General features: G+C 50.8%; 1 protein-coding gene across 6 annotated transcripts in view; it reads right to left on the bottom strand.

Annotated features, from left to right (window-relative positions):
* Positions 1–541: 541 nt before the first annotated feature.
* Positions 542–21960, bottom strand: part of ncam1b (neural cell adhesion molecule 1b) — a 45746-nt gene continuing 24327 nt past the window's right edge. For 2 of the 6 annotated variants that reach the window (XM_084673745.1, XM_084673748.1), the window contains 11 exons: positions 17753–17782; positions 15218–15368; positions 14743–14930; positions 14284–14380; positions 13824–13994; positions 12585–12713; positions 9382–9506; positions 8898–9078; positions 5814–6009; positions 5470–5586; positions 542–2521 (listed from right to left, as the gene is read on the bottom strand). In XM_084673745.1, the coding sequence (XP_084529871.1) occupies positions 2404–2521; positions 5470–5586; positions 5814–6009; positions 8898–9078; positions 9382–9506; positions 12585–12713; positions 13824–13994; positions 14284–14380; positions 14743–14930; positions 15218–15368; positions 17753–17782 (1503 nt within the window). In that variant the 3' untranslated portion in view covers positions 542–2403. Of the gene's footprint in view, positions 2522–5439; positions 5587–5813; positions 6010–8897; positions 9079–9381; positions 9507–12584; positions 12714–13823; positions 13995–14283; positions 14381–14742; positions 14931–15217; positions 15369–17752; positions 17783–21960 lie in introns of all 6 variants that reach the window. The other 4 variants (XM_084673747.1, XM_084673751.1, XM_084673750.1 and 1 more) reach the window with 3 other exon arrangements.

Raw genomic sequence — 21960 nt, 5'->3', positions numbered from 1 at the left:
TTAGTAAGTCCTGTTCTGTTTAGATGCTTTGTCAAATTTATGGACGACATCAGCAGAAGAGCAGAACTTAAGTTACTTCACTTGTAGAATGTTAAAATCATTACCAGACATATTTTATGTGAAAGCCAAGCTTATGACATTCCTACACGGTTTTGCCGATGTGGCAAGATAGTGAGACTCCTGTAACGAGTCTTTGTTTAATTATCTCATTTAAGCCAACATGCGTGCAGCCACGTTCTCCAGTACCAAATATAACGCGCTGTATGCCCTCGCAAAAACTATTTTCATGAAAATCCACGTTGTAATCTCATCTTGTTTCCTTATTCACAAGAAATACAAACATTGTATACGAGTCTTGTTTATCTATGATTCTTACTAATTATAACCTACTATCTCAGAGCAGCTGGACCATTGATATTGAGATTTTACGAGTGAAGAACACTGACCAGCAGGATATGTATTGAATTTTATGCCATCTAGCGCAGACAAATATGTACTGCATCTGACTGATTCACAATAGACATAGACCTTCAAGCACACGTGAGTTTTCAAAACCTTGTTTTATTTTGTAAATGGGTTAGTACTCAGACTGTACACCACTGAGAGATTTTCTGAGTTGAACCCAGAAAAAAAGAGTATCTTTGCCAGGGGGTGGGATGGTAACGCAGCACCTTCGAATAATTCAACAGGTGATGTTCAATTATCCAGTTACATTAAAGTTCCAAGGGCTTGACCTTATTTTACATCACCTTTGGCATTTACAACATATTCAGGATTCAATAAAAATAAAAATCAGAGAACCATCCCACCCCCTGTCCATGGTATCATCCTCAGTACAGGCAAACACTGTCAGTGACTGCTTTTGTACAAAATCAATGTCAACTCTGAAACAGATTTTTAGAACACTTGAACCACAACAGGGGAAGAAAAAAACGAAACTCCATTAGCCTGAACAGGCTTTGAGTTCACAGAGAATTCATAAATTAGCTTCACCATGGTCAACATAGGTATCTGGGCTGAAGTTACATGTTATTAAGGTTTAATTGAATTCATGCCAAGACTCAAAACACATCTCCCCTGCACTACGGGTTATTATAAATAGTGCTATGATGGGAGACTTTGACAACATTACACACTAGACTTTCTTTTAATCCGTTTCTTGTATCATCATTTTTAATACACTACAGCATATAAAAAGGCATTTTTTTCACGACAAAGCTATGCAGATATTATTGAAACTGATGACAAGACAATCAATTGACACAGTCACAGTGCACAAGCTTGCAGTCATGAGTGGAAAAGAAGATTGCTCCAGATTTACAGAGTACCAAAAAAATGCCTTTTTTTTTTAAAGATTTGTGTTAAAAACACGATTGAATGGATGATAGAGAGAAGCACGGCATCTGCCTCCTCCAGATGACAAGATACTCATCATAGTCGATGCTAAAAGAATGGAGTGCTATACATCAAGTTAATGATGACATTCACTTTGATCTGGGTTCTTCAACCCTTGTCCATGAGAACCACGGGCTCTGCTGAGGTTCCACATTTCTCTGCCAACACTCGGAACACTTTGTTCTACAGGTAAGATAGCTGCTCCACATGTCTCTTTCCTCGGGGGATATAAGGACTTCACGGGGGACCGGAGTGAGACTGACCAGTATGTGTACCTGCAAGTTCTGCATCGCAAAGCTTAGCAGGCCAAGAGATGCCCATCTGATCCTATGTTGTCTAACAGGAGGTCAGTGTTTGAAACCCAACCCCACTGTACATTATACAAAGTACAGTGTTCATGGCCACACCCTTTTTGAGAGTAATCAAATCAATACACGTGTTTTGATAGCTAGCTACATGACAACAATCTGGATGTTTAAAACCACCCACCGCCTTAACAGACAAGAGAAAAATATTGAACATTACAACAATTTGTAAATCTGACATGCAAACACACTATTCTATTAGACTAGCCCTCAAATTATTGAAGATAAAAAAATACAAATAATTTTACATTTGAACGATGTAACATGAAAATAATAAAATAACATCTATATAGAGTCAATCTCTTAATATATATCATGTATAATCCAATGTTTAAGTGCAACCAGACTTCAAACAATTACCACTAACTCAGTGTAGTAAAAAAAAGAAGAAAAAAATAGTCTCTTAAAAATGCTTCATGTGATTTGAAATTAAACATAAAATAGTGTTCTTTAGTATTTCATGGGTGAAGCAAACTGTAATGGAATGATAAACTAAACTGAAACACAGCACAATCAGATTGTGCTGCGATGATTCTCATGCTCGTCTACGTGTGCTGGAGATGCAGTTAAGGGCACTGGAAATCAAAACCGGCAGAGTTTCTGCTCCTGCAGCCACGAGGAACGCCAGCACCTCGCCCTCCCATCATGCTTTGCTCTCGCTGGCGTTTAGACGTGCGATGTCGTTGAGTTCTCCTGTCACCTCTGACAGGGCTGTCTTCGTGTCCGCCTCCTCTTTAGTCTTTTCCTCGCATATCATCTTCCTGGAACGGAGAAAAGTTGTGTAGTCAACCCTCACCTCCATTAGCCAGTAACAGACCAGCAGAAACAAACATGTAGTTCCTGTACACTACAATAATGAGTCAGCAGTTAGTTCCTGAGAATCCTGAGTTTGTTGCCATGTCGACTATGTCCTGTTAGGGAGGAGACTGAGCCTGTCTGAGGCAGAATGGGAGAGATAACCCCACATGTGACAGGAGCCTTAAGGCCTGATCCTGCCTCCTCCCTCGGGCCCACAGCCCTGCTGATGGCCCCAGCTGGACCTCCTCTTCTTCCTCCTCTCTCTAGTTAAGCTGCAGAATCAGTGAGAGTGGCCAACAGACATGACCACCATTACCACAACAGAGAAGAAGGGGTCACACTACAATACTGCGCAACTACCAATAGACTGTGGACACGCACACACACACACACACACACTCACACGCACGCATACACACTCAGAATAACTACAGGGACTTGCACTAGCGCTCTATAACACCAATGCACGAACACACTTCACTACAAATGACCCACAATAATACAAATTCCTTTTCTGTGAGCGATGGCAAGATGCGGAGTGAATGGGCATACGGTCAGACGCGCGCGCACACACACACAGACACACACAGACAAACACACACACACAGAAGGAGATAAACCTCTAGAGGGCGCCATACTCGTTGTGGACTGCAGCCTTGGCCAGAGTCTCAGGGTCCTCCAGAGGCAGGAGGTCAGCTCCGTCTCCGTTGGCCAGGGAGGGGGCAGGGACAGGATCGCTCCCCAGCCTAGAGAGCTCTGCTAGGGCCAGGGAGGGGCTCAGCACACCACTTAGCTCTAAGTCATTGTCTGGGGCCCTGGGCTCTGGGGTCGCGGGCGGACAGGCGGTCAGAGTGGAAGCTAGCATGTCGTAGGAGGAGGAGATGGGTGTGGGGGTGGCGGAGGGCACCGCTTGGGCATGGATGGGGACTTTAGGGACAAGTGTGGGTGCAGCTACAGGGGTGGGGGTGAGGATGTCTGAAGCATCAGCGGCAGGTGTCATGCTATCAAGGAAGCCGGGGGAAATGATGTCAGCGTCCAGGAAGGTTGGGGTGTTACCGCTGGTGGTAGTGAGGGCAGTGAGAGCTGGGGTCAGGATATCTCCGATCGTAGGTGGTCCAGCGCTGGTGTCCTGGACACCAGGGGCTGGTGGATCAGGGGTAGAGGTGAGCAGGCTGGTGGACAGGGCTGTAGGTGGAGCTGGGGTAGGTTTAGTGGAGCTGGGGGTAAGAAGTGCTTCAGGGGCAGGAGATGTATTCACGGGGGCCAGGGGAGAGGGTTTGTTGGTGTTCAGGGTGGGAGAGGAGGAGGGGGGGTCAGTGGCGAGGGCAGACGGGGGGGGGCTGGCCCTGGGAGTGGGAGGCGTGGCCAGTAGTTTGGGAGAGTTGCGGCGCTTGGGGGGGATTGGTATCGGGGACCTTGGAGGTTTGGGGCTGTCAGAGGCAGTCACAGCAGGGGCACCTCTGACCTCAGGCTGGGGGGCTCCGTCTCCCAGCAACGGGGATGCTTTGGCTGGGACGTCGGAGGAGGTCTCCCGGGCGGGGGCCGAGGGCGCGGCCGTGGCAGAGGTGAGGGTGGGGGCAGAACGAATGGGGCCTGGGGAAGGGGATGTGGGTGGGGCTGGGGCAGAGGAACGGCTGTGGGCTGGTGTAGAGGCTGTGGGTTGGGGTGGGGCTGGGGCAGAGAAACGGCTGTGGGCTGGTGTAGAGGCTGTGGGTTGGGGTGGGGCTGGGGCAGAGGAACGGCTGTGGGCTGGAGCTGGTGTAGAGGCTGTGGGTTGGGGTGGGGCTGGGGCAGAGGAACGGCTGTGGACTGGGGCTGGTGTTGGGGCTGCGGGCTGGGGTGGGTCAGCATGGGTGGGGGCCGGGGCAGAGGCCGGGGCAGGAGAGGGGTCGCTAGCCGGGGCTGAGAAGCTGCAGGTGAGGGTGGTGGTCTCGCTAGAGGGGCTGTCCAGGGTGGGGTCAAAGGTGTCGGCGGTGGGCGTGTCAGAGTTGGTGGCTACGGAGGAGAGCGTGTCCAGGACCAGGGCCGCGGCAGCGTGAGCGGCCAGCCTGAGGGAGCAAGGGGAGAGAGCAGAGACACACACACTAGACACCCGGCTGACTGACACACAGCAGGGCTGACTGACACACAGCAGGGCTGGCCGGGGCAGGCAAGCCCAGTTAGGCTGGGGAGGCGTGCCATGCAGACAGACAAAACACAGAGAGCAGCCCGAAACATCGACTAGCACAGACGAAAACACACACACAAGGTAACCATGCAGTGAGTGAACACACAGCGGAACTACATCCCATGCTTCCACCACCATAGACTTCACAGAGGACCTACAGTCCTGTAGGCAAAGATAACCGTCTAGAAACAACTAGAGCACCAAGCATCACCGCCTGAAAGGGTTGAACAGTACCAGTGACTGTTAGCTAATCCAGCACCAGGTTGACTAGCACTATTTTGAGGATGTATCTCAGTGATACTACCATAAATGACCTACGCAGGAGGACATAAGCCCTGCTCGTGTCTTTGACTGGTATTGATTCAACCTTCACACACAATAAATCATCTCCCAAAGCTGCGAAAGAAAAATTGGTTTAACAACACATTCCCTCGCCCTCCCCTGAAAACGAAGCGAAAAAGAGTAGCTTTACAACAGAAAGCTTCACATGAGCTCAAGACAGAGGACCCCACTTCAGAATCACTTCTTTTACCGTCACAAACAGTAACGTGACATAAACAACTTGACATCCCACACTGACAAGCTGTGCTTTAGATGTCAGAATCAAGAATTTGGATACAACGCAACAACAAAAAACGCCTGAACCGGATTGGTTGGGATGTGGGCTTGTGATTCTTCAAAAGGGAAGTGTCCTGTACCAGCTCAGACATGTACCGTGTACGGTCAGTACCAGCCTATACACACTCTGGCTCTGTGAGGGGCGTGGTCTCGTTGGGTTCCGTGGGCCCGCCCGCGTTGTGATTGGCCGTGCATTCGTCTTCCGTCCTCACCTCCACGATGGGCTCTTTGGACTCGTCTTTCCTGTGGAGGAAAAGCATTCTGGGATCAGCCTTCCTGTACGCATCTATGACACCAGTCACAGGACAGTAGCCGTGTTAGGGTACTGTACAAAAAAAAACTTGTTTTATTGGTAGAGTTATTGGGGTCGGGGAGGTCGTTCGAAATGTTTTTCACAATTTTTAACTTAAACACGTTGTCGTGTGGAATGAGAGTGTGGATGAACGGGGGTGGGGTGGGGGGGCCCTCACATGAAGGCTGCCTTGCCGCCCTCCAGGCTGCTGTCCTTGGCCGTGGAGCCCGGCTTGCCGCACAGACACATGATCAGGCCACACTTGTTGATGAAGAAGCAGCTGACGTCCACGGCCAGCAGCAGCAGCAGCACGGCCACGAGGAGGACGCCGGCGATGATGCCCGTCGACAGCGCTGCCTCGTCGCCCAGGTCTGCTGGAGAGGAGGGGAACAGGCGGTGAATCAGCCGCGCCGGGGGCACACCTGCGCTGACCTCTCACGTGGTCACGAGAACTCTATGCCGTTGGACAAACATGATTTTGTGGAATGAACAACTCACCTGGCATGTACAATGACCCTGTCTGCGTCTACCCAGCAGTAAATACACGTGCTGAGCAGAACAGCGCGCCAATCAATAGCTCACCGCTACCAAACAGTGTGTGTGCTAAATGCACTCAAATAAACATATTGATCTTTTCTGCCATTTCAGATGTTTTGAAACAGGCATTGCCAGGTCTGACCTTTACACAAAGACAGATCAATTTACAGATAGATGTATTAAACCAACTTTATTAATATTAGACACCCACCTGCCACCACTCCAAACAGCAATAATACAATAACAATAAAACCTGAGGGAAGGTTTTGGACCATATTAACGCTTTTGTAAACAGCACTTTAAATGCCCCCGCCTCCTCCCCCTCTCCCCCTCCCCACCAGTGTGTATACAACTGGGTCATTTCTGATGTTTGAGTGGCCTTTTATCTCCAAGTCAGAGAGAGAGAGAGACAGAGAGAGACAGAGAGACAGTAAGAGAGACAGAGACAGACAGAGAGAAACAGAGAGAGACAGAGAGAGAGACAGAGAGAGAGTCAGAGAGAGACAGAGAGATAGACATAGAGTCAGAGAGACAGAGACAGAGAGAGACAGAGAGAGAGAGTCAGAGAAAGACAGAGAGAGAGAGAGACAAAGAGAGACAGAGAGAGAGTCAGAGAGGGAGAGAGAGAGAGACATAGAGTCAGAGAGAGCGAGTCAGAGAGTAGAGTCTGTGTAGAGACCTTCAGGACACACCCTTCATCTACCACCAGGACGGCTCCTGCCTCCTGGCTCATGCTGGGGAGATCTCTGCCACAGGGCTAGGGAGCGCCACACTCAGCATGCATTCCACACATCAGCACGCATCAAGAACATCAGCTGCAGATGTGTCAAACACGTCAGCTGGCACAAGGGGATGGAATTCCACACGACCAATACTCCTTTATTAAAACACACGCACTGACACGCATATAAACATCACAATGATTTGGGTACAGTCTAATCCTGGGGCGTTAATGTTCAATATTACATATTTGGTTCTGGTTAGAAGCCTTATACGGTTGCTCGTTTAATAATTCATGTTAAAAAAATCTTTACATCTGGTACATTTCCATTGAGTGAGTGCAACAAAAAAAAAAATGATGTAACATCCTTTACAGCATGGAAACGCACACGTCTGTCACTCACCTGTCACAAGTCGAGTGTTGCTCTACAACAAATACCTCATACCCGGGTCACTACACTAGCGTTCATTACTGTAAACCCCAGCACTGTTCAGTAGTCTAGTGCTGATGCTAGCGGTGCTGCACCGCATCGCCCCCCCCACTTCTGCAGCACACAGAGGAAGCTTTTATGTTCAGTAGGTCAGTGATGTTCCCGAGCTACCCTCCCCATACCCTGTCCCAGACAGGACGACGTGGTGACAGAAGGCGTCCGGAGAGAGAGACAGACAGCCGGGTCGGAGCAAGGCGACCTCTGTGTGTGGGGTGTGTGTGGGGGTGAACTATGAGAGCAGGAGCGTGGTCAGTAAGGACATGATGAGAGCGCTCAGGGTGGAAGTCACCGCGGAGCAGCCCTGGGAAGCTGGGGGGTGGGGGGCACCACGCCCACCGTGACACGCACATGGGCGCAAGAGGAAGGTGTTTTGAAAAGTGATGGGGACAAAGGTCATGTGGTCCACCCGTGTCCAAGCCCCGCCAAGACAACAGGAACGAGAGAGAGAAGAAGAGGAAAGGGGAGGGAGGGAGAGAGAGAGAAAAAGAGAGAGAGAAAACGAGGGAAGGAAGTCGGGGTAAATGAAAACAATGGACACAGAGAGAAAGAGGGCGGGAAAATAGAAAAGAGGGGGGAGAGAAAAGAGAAAATATGTCAAGTTTGAAAACAAAACAAAAAAAGAACAGAGGACAAATTGGAGAGAATTGGAAAAAAAAGCAAAACTTCACAACAGTAAAGCAAAAGCACAGCACAAGTGAGAGGAGTAACAGCAGATATGATCAAGAGGATTACAGGACTGTTGTGAGTACATGAGGGATAACTCGTGTACATAAGTAAGAGTGTGTGTTTGACAGAGGAAGTGTGTTTGTGTGTGTGTGTGAGAGAACGTAACTGAGTGACGTGTGTGTGCGTGTGCGTGTAACTGTGAGTGAGCGAGCAAGAGTGAATGAGTGAGCGAGTGAGAGACAAGTAAGTCAAAGAAAAACAAAGCGAGGGAAGGAGTGAGAGAAGGAGAGAGCCCTGCGGGTATTAGATCAAAGCCCCCTGTCTCACCTGGGGACAAGCTGGAGGAGTGCACTGCAGCAGAGCAGCTATGTGTGGCTCTACTGGTTGGGCGAGGGATGGGGATGTGAGTTGGCCCTGCTATGTTACAGGAAAGCTCCATTCATCAAAGGCTGCTGCGTGGGTACAGGCTGCTTCCACAGGGCCCAGCTAGCTACGTACGGCTTTGCACCTGCAGTTCTGGATGCAGGTCAGCACCCCCTCTCTGCAGGTACGGGAGCCTGGAAGAAGCCTGTTTGAACCCTGAGACAATAACTCATACTCGTACAGAGGGCCGGGTGCAGCTCTGCCGTTAATCTCCAAAAGCCAGATTCAATCGTCGTTTTCGCAAAAAAAAGGAACGCATAAAAAAAGGGAAAAAGAGAGAGAGTCAACCCTCTGTGTTTGGAGTGTGAGCCTCGTCGCCTCAGCGTCCCCCACCGCAGGTCAGACAGCACGCCAAAACGGACACGGAGACGTTTCCAAAAAAACGCCGCGTGCCCCTCTGATGGGAGGCCGCAGGAGGGACGTACCTGGGATGGCCGCTGGCTCGGGGTCGGTCCGCACCGTCAGGACCCCGGGCTGGGACTTCCCCTGGAGGTTCTCGGCCACCACCAGCACCTCGTACTCCGTGTTCCAGTCCAGGCTGGTGAGGACCACGTAGTCGCTCCCGCTGGGCATCCTCATCTCAGGCTTCCACTCTGACAGCTGCTTCTGGAGACACAGACGCCCCCACAGCCTCCGTCAGCGAGGCTCCCACACGGAGCTGCAATCCACTTTCCACTCATTCCTGGAGCGGACCTTTTTATCAGGAGCGACGTGACAAAGTGCACACACTGCGGTGAGTGCAGTGGATAATGAAAGATCACCAATGGAGCGTTCCAGCAGTTAAACAGTGGTTAGTGCCGAGAGTTACAGAGTTAGAACTGCAACACCTCCGGTAATACCCTGTGTGGATGGCCGTTGCTTGACATGTCTGGACGTGTCCCCCTGTGTTCTCCAGGCCGTCCTACTTACTGGTTTGAAGCGGACCAGGTAGTGTGTGATGGGCGAGCCCCCGTCGTCCTGCTTGGTCCACTTCACTTTGAGGGAGTTGCCTTTGGGCTGCAGTATGCCCTCCAGCTTAGGAGGGTTGGGCTCCCCTGCAGGTGGACAGCAGCGTTAGTACATTTACATTTAGTCATTGAGCAGACGCTCTTATCCAGAGCGACTTACAGTAACAGGGACATTCTCCCCCGAGGCAAGTAGGGTGAAGTGCCTTGCCCAAGGACACAACGTCAATTGGCACGACCGGACTGACTTCCCTATGGCCACCTGACTTCACTATAGCCAACTGACTCCCTACTATAGTAGAATCACTGGGACAGGAGTCGGACACCGTTGAAGTCTGGCACTGTGTAAATACACTTCCTGTAACCTCCTGCTACCTCAGAAAAAAAAAAAAAGAAGAAAATTCTGTCAAAAATACACAGAAGTGTTTATTTGTTGTTCATTTTTCAATCTCAAGCCTGAATCCCTCATCAAACAAGGCGCATGCAACAGCTGTGAGAAAACCGTTTGTAGTTCCTCTGAACTTTTAACGCTGGTATTCTTGACCTATTTAAGCCTAATAAGCAGCCTATGTTTATCTGATCTAATTACACGCGGGCCTGACTACTGTGGAAGAACAAAGAGGTTCTGCATAGTAATTATACATGCAAGGAGCCACCACTAGGGGGTGTATTCCCACTCCAGAGAGGTGGAGATGAGCGCCGTGAGGACAGACTGAAGACAACATGGCCTAACGACGAGCAGGCCTCAGAGCGTGTGTCCCATAGACACAGCACCTCAGCAAAACACGCTCAGACTGAAGACTCTGTGTTAGTCAGACTGAAGACTCTGTGTTAGTCAGACTGAAGACTCTGTGTTAGTCAGACTGAAGACTCGGTGTTAGTCAGACTGAAAACTCTGTGTTAGTCAGACTGAAAACTCTGTGTTAGTCAGACTGAAAACTCTGTGTTAGTCAGACTGAAAACTCTGTGTTAGTCAGACTGAAAACTTGGTGTTAGTCAGGAGAGGCGCAGTTCTGATGTTAGATGTGTGTAATGATTCAATTCAATTCGCTTCATTAATCCAGAAGGCAGTTCAAGACTGCATCTGAGGAACATGGAGAGCCTGGTCAGGTACAGCAGATGGAAAGCTTGTATGCTATCTGGAAAAGAGACAAAAGCTAGTCTTCATTTGGGCTAAAACCTTCTAGAAGAGCTATGACTGTGTGTGCTGTGATTTATCCTGCATTGTTAAAGCTGTTAAACAGGGAGGGCTTCTTAGGAGACAGTTGGAGCTGCGACAACAAAGCATGCTCTCCACTAACTCTCTGTGATAACTCGGAGCCTGGCATACACAGTGCAGACAATCGGCTATACATAACTGCAGAGTGCCTAGCATGTGGATGAATGTGGTGAGTTGGAGCTAGTTTAAGGGTTAGGATGTGAGAAGCAGCTTTTAGTATCGAGGCTGTGATTCTTCAGAACAAAGAGTTACCTTCTGTGGGTCAGACGAGATCACCAGCACCATGCAAGCCACATAACAGTCACATGAAACGGACGCGTGTGATTGGTTGAAAGGAAAGCGGAAGAGGTAACATGAAAGATACAAAAATAGACAAGATAAAACAACGACAGAAAAAGCAGTTTTAAAGACATCAAAAGAAAATGACAAATGAATCAGATTTACAGAAACAGAAAACCACACAGAATCCAGGAGGGGGAACAACAGACATGGTTCCTCTGCAAGAAGTTGACAAGTGAGACTTATACCAGGATATCTTATCTACATTTTAATTTAACTCAGTCCTGGGCTCGGCATGGTCTTAAATGAGCCCTTGTCTGTCAACTCAGGACAGAGGAAACTGCAGTATTTCCAATCAAGACAGTATTCAAAACACTCTCAGGAGAGAAGGGCACGTTTTAGAAACACTGTTGGTCTTCTAAATACTGTAGTATTGGTAATACTATGAGCCATGTTCAGTTAATGGGGGCTTTTGTTGGACAATCTAATGACACTGAAAAAACACGGTCCACAACGAGGTGTGGTTCACAGCACAACAGAAGAAGCAAAGCCACCTAGAAGACAAAGGAGCCAGGGCCAGTACAGGAAGCAACAGGGGGGGGAGACTGGGTGATCTATTCTTCCTGAAAAAGGAATCCAAACACATTTACTAGCTACCAACTACCATCTATCACCTCCGAAGTCCTCCCAACAAACCTGTTTTCTCGGTGAAAAAATTAAAAATGCCATCTGGGGGATATAAAAAGAACAGATGTCAGACTGAAGAGGAGAGGAGAGAGGTGATGTGTTTAGGGAGGAGGAGTACAGGGAGGGTTCAGGGTCGCCAGAGCTGAGGAAAAGGCTTCTGAGGCCCCCAGTAAGACACCCAGCTGAGGACAGGAGAGGCCCGCACATGAGCACCACGCAAACTAGGCTTGGGACAGGGGGTGACGGGACAGGGGGTGGTGGGACAGGGGGTGGTGGGACGGGGGGTGGTGGGACAGGGGGTGGTGGGACGGGGGGTGATGGGACAGGGGGTGGTGGGACAGGGGGTGGTGGGACAGGGGGTGGTGGGACGGGGGGTGATGGGACAGGGGGTGGTGGGACGGGGGGTGGTGGGAAAGGGGATGATGGGACACTTACTTGTGTAAGAATAACCTGAGTGGTCCACAGAAGGGGGAAAAAATTTAATTAAAGAGATGACAGAAAATATATGAACATAACATGAGAAAACAAATGTGTGTATAGACAAAAAAAAGGGGGACACACACAACTGAAAATAGCGATCAAAACATACTTCTACATAATCCTTGTCGGTATCTTATCAACTTCTCAAGGCCATTTTGGCATATTCCGCTAAGAAAAAGACAACCAGCAGGTGGCGATCTAACTTAAGGAGGCAGGGAAAGCATTAGCAGAGAGGTGGATATCCTGGTAGCAGGGGGGATCTCCAGCCAGACTATGCAGTCCATCTCAAACACAAACAATATGGTAACGGTACAAAACAAAGAATGATGGGGGAACCATGAAGAACAAAGACACAGGAGAGCCTCCTCTGTCCTCAGGAGATGTTTACAAAGAGGACCAGGTGTGTGCTTGGATTGGGGTTGTCAAGGCGGGGTGTGACAGAGAGGTAGGTGTGACAGACGTGTTGTGATGTGACGGTGCGAGTGTGTTTGTGTGCGACTTACGAACAGGCTCCGTCTTGAAGACCACAGCGGGGCTGCTGTCACCTTCTCCCTTGCCGTTGACGGCCGATATCTTCACCTCATAGTTGGTCTCTGGCTTCAGGCCTGTGATCGTCACGTCAGTCAAAGCACCTGGGAAGACCCATTCAATATCTCACTCTGACGGGACATGATAACGCCACACCTGCTCCACTGCTGACACACAACTGGTAAAGACTCCTGCTGCTCTGGCACCAACAAGACTTTAATGTACAGAATCACCTCTGAGATCCTCTCTAGACCAGACACTACCCAGTCCACCCTAGACCCACCTCTCTGGACCTCATAGACCTGACACTACCCAGTCCACCCTAGACCCACCTCTCTGGACCTCATAGATCTAACACCACCCAGTCCACCCCAGACCCACCTCTCTGGACCTCATAGACCTGACACCACCCAGTCCACCCTAGACCCACCTCTCTGGACCTCATAGACCTGACACTACCCAGTCCACCCTAGACCCACCTCTCTGGACCTCATAGACCTGACACTACCCAGTCCACCCTAGACCCACCTCTCTGGACCTCATAGACCTGACACTACCCAGTCCACCCCAGACCCACCTCTCTGGACCTCATAGACCTGACACTACCCAGTCCACCCCAGACTCACCTCTCTGGACCTCATAGACCAGACACTACCCAGTCCACCCTAGACCCACCTCTCTGGACCTCATAGACCTGACACTACCCAGTCCACCCTAGACCCACCTCTCTGGACCTCATAGACCTGACACTACCCAGTCCACCCTAGACCCACCTCTCTGGACCTCATAGACCTGACACTACCCAGTCCACCCTAGACCCACCTCTCTGGACCTCATAGACCTGACACTACCCAGTCCACCCTAGACCCACCTCTCTGGACCTCATAGACCTGACACTACCCAGTCCACCCCAGACTCACCTCTCTGGACCTCATAGACCTGACACTACCCAGTCCACCCCAGACCCACCTCTCTGGACCTCATAGACCAGACACTACCCAGTCCACCCTAGACCCACCTCTCTGGACCTCATAGACCTGACACTACCCAGTCCACCCCAGACTCACCTCTCTGGACCTCATAGACCTGACACTACCCAGTCCACCCCAGACTCACCTCTCTGGACCTCATAGACCTGACACTACCCAGTCCACCCCAGACTCACCTCTCTGGACCTCATAGACCTGACACTACCCAGTCCACCCCAGACTCACCTCTCTGGACCTCGTAGACCCGGTGCACCCAGCTCCCCCGGCTCATGGGCTTCCACTCGGCACGGTAGCGCAGGATGGGCACCCCTCCGGAGGCTTCGGGCTCCTGGAACAGCACCCTGGCCGAGCTGGAGAAGGGCTCCACCTGTCCGACGGAGGGGGCAGATGGCACGTCTGGGGGGGAGGGGAAAGGCAGAGTACAGTGATCAGAGTACAGTGATCTGAGGTTAGTAAGTGGATTGAGGGGGGGGGGGGGGGGGGGGGACCACAGCTGATTCTAGTTGTCTATAATCAGCATCAATCTGGTCTCCGGGGTTGTTAACTCAAGTGTTTTATTTCCTGCCTTACCAAATTTTTTCACCAAACTGGGGGGAAATGAAGAGGGCTCCAGTCGCCCAAACACAGCTGTGTGTGAGGGCGTGTCTGTGTGCGCGTGATGGGCCATGGACAGTGGAGCCCTTACCGGCCTGAATGAGGAGGAACTCCTTGGACTCAGTGCCCATCTCATTGGAGGCGGAGCAGTTGTAGCTCCCAAAGTCGTTCTCCGACTCTGGGGTGACCTGCGGAGGCAGAAGCACCAGCGTGTGTGAGGACGCGGGGAGAGTAGGAGCTCTAAAACGCCAGCCTAGGTGACTGGGAGTTTTGTTCTGCTGGTGTTTGTCCATCCGGAGGCTTCTATTTTTATTCCACCCTCCCATCGTTCCCGCAGTTGAATTATTGATTGGAACCGGAGAGTTTTACCACAATGGAACTATGGGAAAACCCTGACAATCCAGCGCAAACATATGAAATCTTTATGGCTTGAGGTAAGGGTTATTTTGGTCCGAGTGCCTACGTAAGCGTGTGCACCCGGTCTGCGAGTGTGTGGCGTGTGTGTGTGCACGTGTGAGTGTGTATGCGTGTGCCTGAGGTGTGTGCCCACCTCCAAGAAGCTGGCTGAAGGGCCGCTGTAGACCTTGATGTTGGTGGTGTTGAGGTTGGGCAGCTGCAGGCCGTCTCTCAGCCACAGTAAGGACACCTGGCTGGGGTGGGCCAGCACCTCACAGCTCAGGTTGGCTGGGTTCCCCTCCCAGGTGTACACGGCGACCGAGCCGTTGATCTTAGGGGAGTCTGAGCAGGACCACGTCCAGGAGAACAACAACCATGTGTCACGTGAGGAGAGAGAACATGCAGCGGCAGTCGGAAGTCAGTGATTTTTCAAACAAAGAAGTCAAGGATTTGTCCAACAAACTAAATTAATCTCAAATTTATCAACAACAAAAACACAACACAGATTTATAAAACAAAAACGGAAAAAAATCACAGATTCATCAAACAAAAAAAAGGTCAACGATTCACCAAAACAATACAAGTCAGTAAATGCTGGATGTGGCAGTTGAAGGTGGGCGGGGTCTTACAGCGTATTTCCAGGTATGCGTGCCGGGCGTCCTCCCCGATGGAGCTGCGGGCCGTGCAGAGGTACAGGCCTGCGTCCGTGTACTCGGCCTTCTTCAAGGTGAGGGAGGAGAGGCGGGCGTCGCTCCTCACCATCACGTTCCCGTCCAGGCTCTGGAGGGGAGGGCAGACCCTGTCAGACACGCAACCCTAACCCTAACCCTGTCAGACACGCAACCCTAACCTTGCAGCACCGGGACCCTGCAGCACCGGGGCCCTGCAGCACCGGGGCCCTGCAGCACCGGGGCCCTGCAGCACCGGGGCCCTGCAGCACCGGGACCCTGCAGCACCGGGGCCCTGCAGCACCGGGGCCCTGCAGCACCGGGCCCTGCAGCACCGGGGCCCTGCAGCACTGGGACCCTGCAGCACCGGGGCCCTGCAGCACCGGGGCCCTGCAGCACCGGGGCCCAAACACCCCACATCAACCCCTCTGGCCTCCTGACCCCGGAGCCATAACATCCTCACACACCACTCTGAACAATAGTGGATCATTGAGGACTGATGCGCTGTAATTAACTGTGTTCTCTGATAAGGTGAGTCTTATCACTGGTAAGGTGTGTGTGTGTGTGTGTGAGTGTTAAACGTGGACAACCCTACACACATACAGCCGGTGCTGTAGAAGAGGTAGAGACATGATAGCCAGAGAAAACATCAGGTGGTCTCTTAGTGTGAGACTGAAGAGAGATATGTACAGTGGGAGAGACACAGCATCAATAATGGAAGAGGCAGATAGAAACTATCAAGAGATTTTCACAATGGCTGTGCAGGGAGTTGGAGGATGAAGACAGTTAAAAGTTCTCTATTTAGGTCACCAGTTGTGAAGGGTGTCTGAGCCTGTCGCACGAGTCGACATGCCGAGCTCACACTTTTATAACAGCTCAGAGGTCTTCCCGGGGGGTTGATTTATTTGGCATTAAATCCGACTGTCCATTAATAAAATATTGTGTTGAATTATTTCTCCGCTCCACCAAGCACTTGGCATTGTGCATACATGCCAGGTATGACACGGACGCCCCTAGGACGCCGCAGCTTTCCCCAGTGCCGCGGCTTCCACCACGACACGTTCATGCTGATGACGCATTTGACGAATTCTGAGAGGGAAGCTACAAAGTTATACGAGGGAAACTAGAGAGTTCTTCCTGGGGACCGGGAGGGAGATGAAGGATGACTGCCACCACACTCAGGGGCTTGCCAATTAAAACGCTTTTTTTGTTTGTTTGTGGCAGAAACGACGCTCATAAGATGCTGTCTCCTTATGATACCTGCCTTAACTACAGTCTAAAGGGGCTGGGAATTTCTCTTCAAGTAGCGTTTGCGCGGACGCTGACACGGGGGGTCTGTCTGGGTCTCACGGGCTCAAATCCTCCCAGTGTTTCTCTTTCAAGTCGATTCTGCTTCCCTCCTTCGGGTACTCCTATTATTTGCATGTCTTTGATCCAGCAGACATGCCAAGCATGCCACCTACGCTCCCAGCTCCGGAACAGACCGCGTGAGGAGGGCCTGGGCAGGGGAGTCCTGGTTAGAGAACACCTCATTACTTTGCATCCTAACTCGATGGAAGCAGAGTGTCTGCGGCATGGATTACGGCCAAGGCGAGTGGGGCCGGGGGAAACTCTTACATAACGCCCCTTTTCATTCTCTCCGATGCCCCCTCTTGGTCTTCCACAAACACTGACGAGGCTCATGACGTCACCGCCGGCCAGAGTCTGGAGAGGGCGTCATCACGCATTGTCACTGCTTCACCTGGGCGGGGGAGCGACCACTGACAGCCCTCGTTGAGTCGAGTCAGGTCTAGGTGTGTTTGAGTGCAAGTGCTGGTGAGCCCACACCGCTCAGATGGTGGACAGCGACCTTATTCTATTAGATAGCGGGGATGTGAGGTCAAGGGGTCGCTACAGATCTCCATGGCTACAAGCAGACAGTGTTACCAGGGGGTGAATACACGCCCAAGATACACAATCTCATGTTCGACGGGGGGGTGGGGGGGTGGGGGGGGGGAATATCGCTGTTGATGTGCAACATGAGATATCTGATTCATTAAAGTTTTATAACTTCAACAAGAAAGCGCTATGAATTATTCAAAAGGGTGGCGGCGTCTATTGAGAACATCTAGGCGATTTTAGGACAGCTTGATCATTTGAGTAGACCCTTATTCCCTGGAAGGAATGGAAACATCGCATCATTCAGCAGTGTGTGAAACCTGGAAACAGACGAGGGGGGAGGGAAATCATTTTTTCAGGGCTTTGGGAAAGGAGGGAGGGAACAAAAACGTCTCCCGGTTCTCAGCGTGCCAGCCTCTCGCCTCTCTAATGAACCCAACAGAACTCCGAGGAGAGGAACCTCGGGTGGTTTCCATGACTACTGCAGCAGCAGAGGAAGGTGTTGCAGGACAAGAAAGAAGGAAGTAAAGAGAGAGAAAGAGAGAGAGGAAGAGAGAGGAGCGTGCGTGCGTGTTCCAGCAGGTGGGCATGCGTGAGGGTGGACAGCGGGAGCTATACCTTGTGCTGCTCGGGTCGAGTCCACGAGGCCTGTAGGGGGGGGAGCAGAGACAAAACAACAGACAGGCAAAGCAGACCTTAGACAGGAGTCTTCATCCAGACGCAGCTGGGTTCAACGAGCTAGTAATCCACAGGGCATGCAACTGTCTGGCTGCAGGCGGAGCGAGTACCTGTTGTAGTCCGTGGCTTTAAACGAGCTACCGCTAAATGAACATGCATGGCGGTCAAACAAAAAGTAAAAACAGCTACCAGACTATGTTGCATTCATATGCAGATGTTCTAGAGATTCATATGATTAGCATGAGAATGGCAACAATGAGGATGTAGCCGTGCCGCTTGGCACGAGCTTTCATTCAGAGCATCTTTGATGCACTTTCTGTAGGCGTCGTCACATGCCTCTAATTAGTCTTTCAGATTTCAGGCACGTCGAAAGTAAATATATCCAGTCACAATCCAACTATTCTAACACTGATGAGGGATTTAAGGCTTTATATATTAAATCCAGAAATGCGGCCTTTCATGTATGACATCCAGTAGCCGGCATGATAAAGAAGACTACCCAGTTACATGGCTGGATTGCAGGAAGAATAAAAGTAAATCAGATCTACATTAAGCCTCATCTTCCAACCTGCTTACGTTCTCCCATTTAAGGCTTTTATACTGTAAAGGAATCCGTGTGAAAATCCACTCAATAAATATTCATTAACGTTACCTTTATGATAACGAAGAACTCACTGGCAAAAACAAAAAAGCAACGACTAGCTATCCACCTTTGGCTTTGAGAGGTAGACTCAATAGGCTACGGTTAAATCTTCACACACCTGCTGAAATGGTGTTTTAGAAGGTGGGTTTTCTGCCAGCTAGACTGAGTGCCCCGTGGAGGATGAGATACAGGAGTCAGGAATGGGATGAGGGAAGGATGATGAGCAGAGCGGGGCACTGAAGCAACACAAGCAAAACCAGAAACGACCCCCGCGAAGAAAAAAAAAAAAAGCGAGCAGCAGTCTCCCAACCCGCTGGGATCCATCGCCAACAGAAGCCTGTCCCTCTCGACACGTGAACAAAGTCATGTTCTATATTCCTACCGCGCCGTGCTCCCCTCGCTTGGAGACGGCAGAGAGCCAGACACACAGGGTTGAATGAATCAGCCTGTCTTCACACGGTGCTAACACGGCGTCTGAGCAGGACCGCGGGGTCCGGGGCTCCAGCGCTTCCCCGCGTCACTGACATCCTGACCTCTCTCTCTCTGGTGGTGTGAGGCGACTCCCTCTTCAACCGCCCGTCCTGTGGCATCTGTGGGTGAGGCCCCGGCCGTGCGTGCGTGTGTGGCCTCCATTTAGCCTGGTCACGGAGAGGTCACGCTGAGATAGGAATCTCTTTCTCAATGAGCGGTGGGTCATGCTAGCGGCTGGGGTAGCTGTTACAGCCCGGGAGTGAGTGTTGGCAACAGAGTGCCTGGTTGTAATGCTAATTTCCGGTGCTCGCTGGGGTGAGACCAGGCTGTAGGCAGGGGGTCGGGGAGGAGGTGGCGAAGGAGCCCCCACCCCTGTGAAAGACGTTGTGCTCGTGATCACGGAACAGCAGTGGGGATGCCTGTCCCGCAGGGAGGAGGATGGGCTGCTGACCAATTATCACGCCAGCAGCTTGGCAAACGGGCAGGCGGGCAGGAACAGGCAGTAACAGTCGAGTCTGACACAGCCGCTGCATGGCTGTGATTGAGTTGACGAGTGTCGACGTCAAAAAACAACAACGTCTGTTTTAGACGACGGGTAAATCAACGGGCAAATGACACGAGGATGGAGAGAGCGGTAAACAAGGCACGTTTCACAGGGTTCACAGTTCAGCCTAGATAGCCAGGAGAGCACACAGGGGCAACAGGGTTTGGGCCATTTAATGAACTCTGACCGGCCGCTGCGTGGAAAAATGTCTGTCATCAATCCTGACGAGCGGACCAGTTCCACGCCTGAGAACAAACCAGCTTTTCTGCAGATAAGAAACCCCAGAGTCATGCCTCGCTCTGGCGTCGAGGCACAGAGATGGGCATTGTTTCTATGGACAACAAGAGCCTCTTCACAATACAGCACAGCTCTCAGAGGAGCAGGCCCTCACCTAGCCTGGCTGCCAACCCAACTTAGCCCCGCCCACAACAAAAATTTGGTCGGGAAGTTGGGTCTGGAGGGGCTCGTATTGGGGACAAACTATATAAAACCAGGATCTGGGCGGACCAATGAAATTGTCAGGGCGGGCTTTATACGATGATGGACAGATGATCAACAGTAACGTAATCAACAACGTCACAAAAGAGTGCTTGGGTTGAATTTGCTGTCAATAAACAACATCTTACGTTGCTCTGATTGGTTGTAGGTCTATCCAATTGAGCGAAGAGGCATTTGTTTTACGAGGTCGGTTGAAACATAGCCCCATAGTCACAGCCCAACGGAGAGTTATCAGACTCATATTCTGACTAGAATTATGAGTATGACAACGTCAGGCTAGCCCTCACCTACTGCAGAGAGCATCCTTCTGGTTTCATGTCCATGGCCACCGATGGTTCACACAAAAGGACAGCCTCGTTTCACAACACTTCATCCGTCACTCGACATTAGTCATGTCATCGTCGGCTCTACATCGAGACACCATCCTCTGCATGACTTGGGAACAAATCAAGTGAGAATCGATTCATTTTGTTCGCAAGAACTTCGGCTTTCACAGCAACAGAACATTGGCTGGCAAAACCTAGTGTTCCAGCTGAATGTTTAATATGTATTCAAATAAGCAAAGCCTTCATTATGTAGATAACGTGTGAAGCACGAGAAAACGAGTTTATTTGCATTTTGGTTATTAAACAGACTCTCCACAACCAACTGCACTCGACTCCCTGTGCATTCACTGTGGAAAAAGTTAATGTAACTTTCCTTGACAACAAAAAATACCACTGATTGCAGTCCCAAGTGGAGCAACAGTAGGGTACTAGAATGTACTTACATAATCACAAATCCAACCACATGGACACCCCACATAGAAATCCTTCAAAAATGCTTTTTAACGCTTCTAATCTAACGGGCTTCTTCACTGTGTCTTTGTAGTATGGTACGGTAATCTCCTTTCCAACAAGGCCAGCGTCATTGTACTATCGCCTGTGTCTGTCGCTCACACACGACAAGCGTTCCACTGTGAGCCTGTTAGCCACACGTTCGCGTCTGGGTGCTTCAGAATAGAAACAAGTCTCTTTTCCAGAGAAGCCTCTTTCACCTGTGACGGACGCCTGCCTCTGAGGTCAGGCCGGACAGGAGTGGGCGGGGAACGCCCAGGTGGCTGTGATGACGCTAATCCTTCACAGCTTTCAGATGGAATTTTGAGTATGACTGTTTCAAGGGAGTACACTGGTGCCATCTGGCCGAGGGGAGAGGAGACAGAGAGAGGGAGACAGAGACGCAGACAGAGAGGGAGACAAAGAGAGGGAGACAGAGAGAGGGAGAGAGACAGACAGAGGGAGACAGAGAGGGAGACAGAGAGAGGGAGAAAAAGAGAGGGAGACAGAGAGAGGGAGAGAGACAGACAGAGGGAGACAGAGAGGGAGACAGAGAGAGGGAGAGAGACAGACAGAGGGAGACAGAGAGGGAGACAGAGAGAGGGAGAGAGACAGACAGAGGGAGACAGAGAGGGAGACAGAGACAGACAGAGGGAGACAGAGAGAGACAGAGAGGGAGACAGAGAGAGGGAGACAAAGAGAGGGAGACAGAGAGAGGGAGACAGAGAGAGGGAGAAAAAGAGAGGGAGACAGAGAGAGGGAGACAGAGAGAGGGAGACAGAGAGAGGGAGACAGAGAGAGACGGAGAGAAGGAGACAGAGAGGGAGACAGAGAGAGGGAGAAAGAGAGGGAGACAGAGAGAGGGAGACAGAGAGAGGGAGAAAAAGAGAGGGAGACAGAGAGAGGGAGACAGAGAGAGGGAGACAGAGAGAGGGAGACAGAGAGAGACGGAGAGAAGGAGACAGAGAGGGAGACAGAGAGAGGGAGACAGAGAGAGAGAGACAGAGAGAGACAGAGAGAGACAGAGAAAGAGAGAGACAGAGAGAGAGAGACATAGAGAGGGAGACAGAGAGAGGGAGAAAAAGAGAGGGAGACAGAGAGAGGGAGACAGAGAGAGACGGAGAGAAGGAGACAGAGAGGGAGACAGAGAGAGGGAGACAGAGAGAGACGGAGAGAA

This window comes from Hypomesus nipponensis, chromosome 15, assembly GCF_054491055.1.
Source record: "Hypomesus nipponensis isolate SF chromosome 15, ASM5449105v1, whole genome shotgun sequence".
Lineage (NCBI taxonomy): Eukaryota > Metazoa > Chordata > Actinopteri > Osmeriformes > Osmeridae > Hypomesus > Hypomesus nipponensis.
The sequence above is the reverse complement of the archived record's forward strand: the minus strand, read 5'-3'. Positions and strand labels throughout refer to the sequence as shown.